This window comes from Hibiscus syriacus, unplaced genomic scaffold (genome assembly GCF_006381635.1).
Source record: "Hibiscus syriacus cultivar Baekdansim isolate YM2019G1 unplaced genomic scaffold, ASM638163v2 tig00110299_pilon, whole genome shotgun sequence".
NCBI lineage: Eukaryota > Viridiplantae > Streptophyta > Magnoliopsida > Malvales > Malvaceae > Hibiscus > Hibiscus syriacus.
Genome location: NW_024062668.1, coordinates 1,416,989 through 1,420,036, shown reverse-complemented (window position 1 = coordinate 1,420,036; position 3,048 = coordinate 1,416,989). Strand labels below are relative to the sequence as shown.

General features: G+C 37.4%; 1 protein-coding gene across 1 annotated transcript; it reads right to left on the bottom strand.

Moving 5' to 3' along the window:
• LOC120116565 (L-ascorbate oxidase homolog) lies at window positions 1-1,875 on the bottom strand. The gene is made up of 3 exons (XM_039137019.1): window positions 1,610-1,875; window positions 406-1,512; window positions 1-316 (listed from the first exon to the last, which is right to left on the bottom strand). The coding sequence occupies exons 1-3, from the start codon at window positions 1,858-1,860 to the stop codon at window positions 16-18; spliced, it is 1,659 nt and encodes a 552-aa protein (XP_038992950.1). The 5' UTR covers window positions 1,861-1,875; the 3' UTR covers window positions 1-15.
• Between the last annotated feature and the right edge of the window lie 1,173 nt (window positions 1,876-3,048).

The window sequence follows — 3,048 nt, the reverse complement described above, 5'->3', positions numbered from 1 at the left end:
ATAAATGAGGTTAATTTAACTGCTAAACGGTGGAGGCCTTGGCATACCTTCCACTACACCGCAAGTCATTACGTCGTCGGGCAAGTTGTACTCGTCTCTCACAGAACGATTAGGGGAAAGAAGACTAATATAAAGTTGTTGTCCAAGGTAATGCCTGTCCCATATCTCGGACCTGATGTTCCACATCCCGCAGTTGTCAAGAGATATAAGGATAGCAGCCCATGAATGTGGGAACACCTGAATGGTGTGCCTGCTCACCGCGTCTAGAAGATTGTAGTTCATCCTCTTTTCTGGACTCCATTTCCCTATCTCTACGCTGCAAACAATCATTGTAAAAACAAGTCATTATTCATATCAAATGATTATATTAAAAGGTACAGTCTTAGTTAGATTTCCAACACTTACGCCACAGCGAAGAATGCATAGCCATCGACGTGCCAAGATTGAAGGGCTGTTTCACGATTCTCGAATATAATTTCCACAAAGCTTTTGTGTGTCATGTTGAGGACAATAGATTCTAGAGCTACTTTGGAGATTTCAGCTGGTGGCTCATCTGGAATATTATTATACTTGAAAACCTTGTCTGCAACTCCGTAGTATTCCACAAGTTTCAAAGGAGTGGTTGGCTCCACAAAGGAGACTCCATTAATTGCATATCGAAGCTTTCCATCTACCTTCTCAGCGGTGTTAGCCAGCGTGATGGTACGGGTAATGTTAATGCCACCATATTTGTAGGATCCCTGAGGGTTAGGCCTTGCAGCACTAGCAGTAAGGTTCCAACGGAAGGTACGGAATTGATTGAGAGACCAAGCCCAACCAATAGGTGGCTTAGGAATGTCAGATGAGGGTCCTCCCTTACCATTCAGGTAGCGGATGATGCCCATTGCTGTAGACTCTCGTTTGGTAAAACGAGAAGAGACAACAACATAGTAATCCCTTGGTTCTTTGTCGGCCGTGACGAGCACAGTGTAGCACTGTCCGACATGCACATCAAGCGACTCATAGTCATTCTGAACTGTGTGAGAACCTTCCATCTCAACTAGTTTCATGGTGTGGCCTTGGAACCTGAAGTTGAGAGAAGTCTTTAATCCAGCATTGCAAATCCTATATCTGTAGGTTTTACCAGCTTCCACGGTGAAGAGAGGTTCGTCTTTACCATCACCTTTTGCCACTTTCCCATTAATGTGGACACCGTCAGCTCTGCCGAGGTTGCGGCCGCTGTCGAGTATTTTCTTCAGTTCGGTGTGTCCTTTGTTAAACCAATCTCCAATCATTAAGGTATAGTCATCAGCTGGAGGGTCGTATGGGACGGGAATCATTGCACGACTATTAATGCGAAGGCCTCCAAAACCACCAACGGCCTTATGCATAGAAGTGACAGGATAGTACATGTAGCTGCCAATCTGATCCTTCACCTGGAAATGATACGTGTAATTTGTCCCGGGGGGGATTGGAAAATTAGTTCCCAACACACCATCTTGCCATGAATTCTTCCTCTGCTGGATACCGTGCCTGCAACAAATCCCATTTCCAAAAATAACTACCTCAATCATTTATTAGAATAATCAAATAGAAAACTATCCTTTGTTCAAGAGTCATAGTTACTTACCATGTTATGAGGAATGGCTCATCAAGATTATTAAATACATTGACCACGACATTGTTGTTTGTGGTAGAGTTTATGTTCGGGCCGGGAAATTCATTATTAATAAGAATACCTTTCACCGGAACTCCCAAAGGAGAAACAGTGCCATACGTAACATGCCATTCGAAAAAAATATAAGGATCTCCACATTCGACCATAAACATCGACCCAACACAAACACATAATAACATCGATATAAACTTTATCCGATCCATTTCTTACTATGCAAATTATTAGTGTACAACTCTTTATCTCCTACTAATGGAAGATATTGCTTGAGTTGTTTTTAGATTGCACCTATGACTACCCTTTTATACAATAAATTACCTCTTTCACTATCATTTTCCACCATTCATTGTTTCTCTCCGTATCCGTTCATTACGCTCTTTTTTTGTTTGTTTATGCTCATACCATTTTAGCATAAATAGTGATTTTGGTTATGTATCATTTCCACCATTTTTTTTGTTTTTCAATATAAAAACGATAACAATGTGAACTTTTATTAGAAAAATGTATTAAGGAGACATTGACTTCCTTTATTGAATAAACATTGTTAACAAGCCTATATTAAAACATTTTGTTGAAATAAATTTAATCTTTGAATCAAATCATACCACATGTCGACACTTGATTGGAGGATTTAATCCATTTAATTCGTGTTACAACAATTTATAACTAAATGCATAATGTTAAAGCTAAATGTGCCAAAAAAAAGGTACCTTTAGAACTAAAAGCCCAAAAATTTTCAGAACTGTAATATGGAAAGCGCCTAGACATTGAAGCTAAAAGAACAAAGAAAGAATACATCTATGACTAAAAGAATTTAGAAAATCCTTGAATTATTGTATCAAAAAGCGTAAAACATTGAAACTAAACAGTTAAAGGAAGGGGAAATATGGCTTTAATTAGATTTCTTTTCCCTTTCAGGGGGAGTTGATTAGAGTTTTTTATCCGTACGGAGAATAAAACTAAATTTTAAGAGAAAATAATAAATACTTGAAATCGAATCGAAAAAATGAGTATGATTTTTGAAAATCTGATCCGACAGTTCTGATAATACTAAATTAATTGTATAAAAGTCTCATTTCTCTATTTTTTTAATGATTCATTTTCGACAAATATTCAGTGCTGCATCTTATATATTCTTGTTGGACCCTATTGAAATTACATTATCATGGATATTATTAGTAGCAACCTTTGCTCCCTTAAGCATTTTCGTAGATATATGTGTGGGCAAAGGGATTTATTGTATAGAAAATATAAAGTGTGCAAGCAAGGGAGATTTTTCTTTTCGAGATTTGAAAGAAACAATTATAATTGCCATGAAATAATCCTTTACATTATTGCTATTTTTTCTGTTGTTGGATTTAGATTCTCATGAAATATTTTTATGGGATTAGAAA

Coding starts and splice junctions, on each gene's coding strand:
- LOC120116565 (XM_039137019.1), bottom strand. CDS start 1,860: ATGGATCGGATAAAGTTTATATCGATGTTATTATGTGTTTGTGTTGGG. Junction 1,513..1,609: donor GAGCCATTCCTCATAACATG/GTAAGTAACTAT, acceptor GATTTGTTGCAG/GCACGGTATCCAGCAGAGGA. Junction 317..405: donor TATGCATTCTTCGCTGTGGC/GTAAGTGTTGGA, acceptor GATTGTTTGCAG/CGTAGAGATAGGGAAATGGA.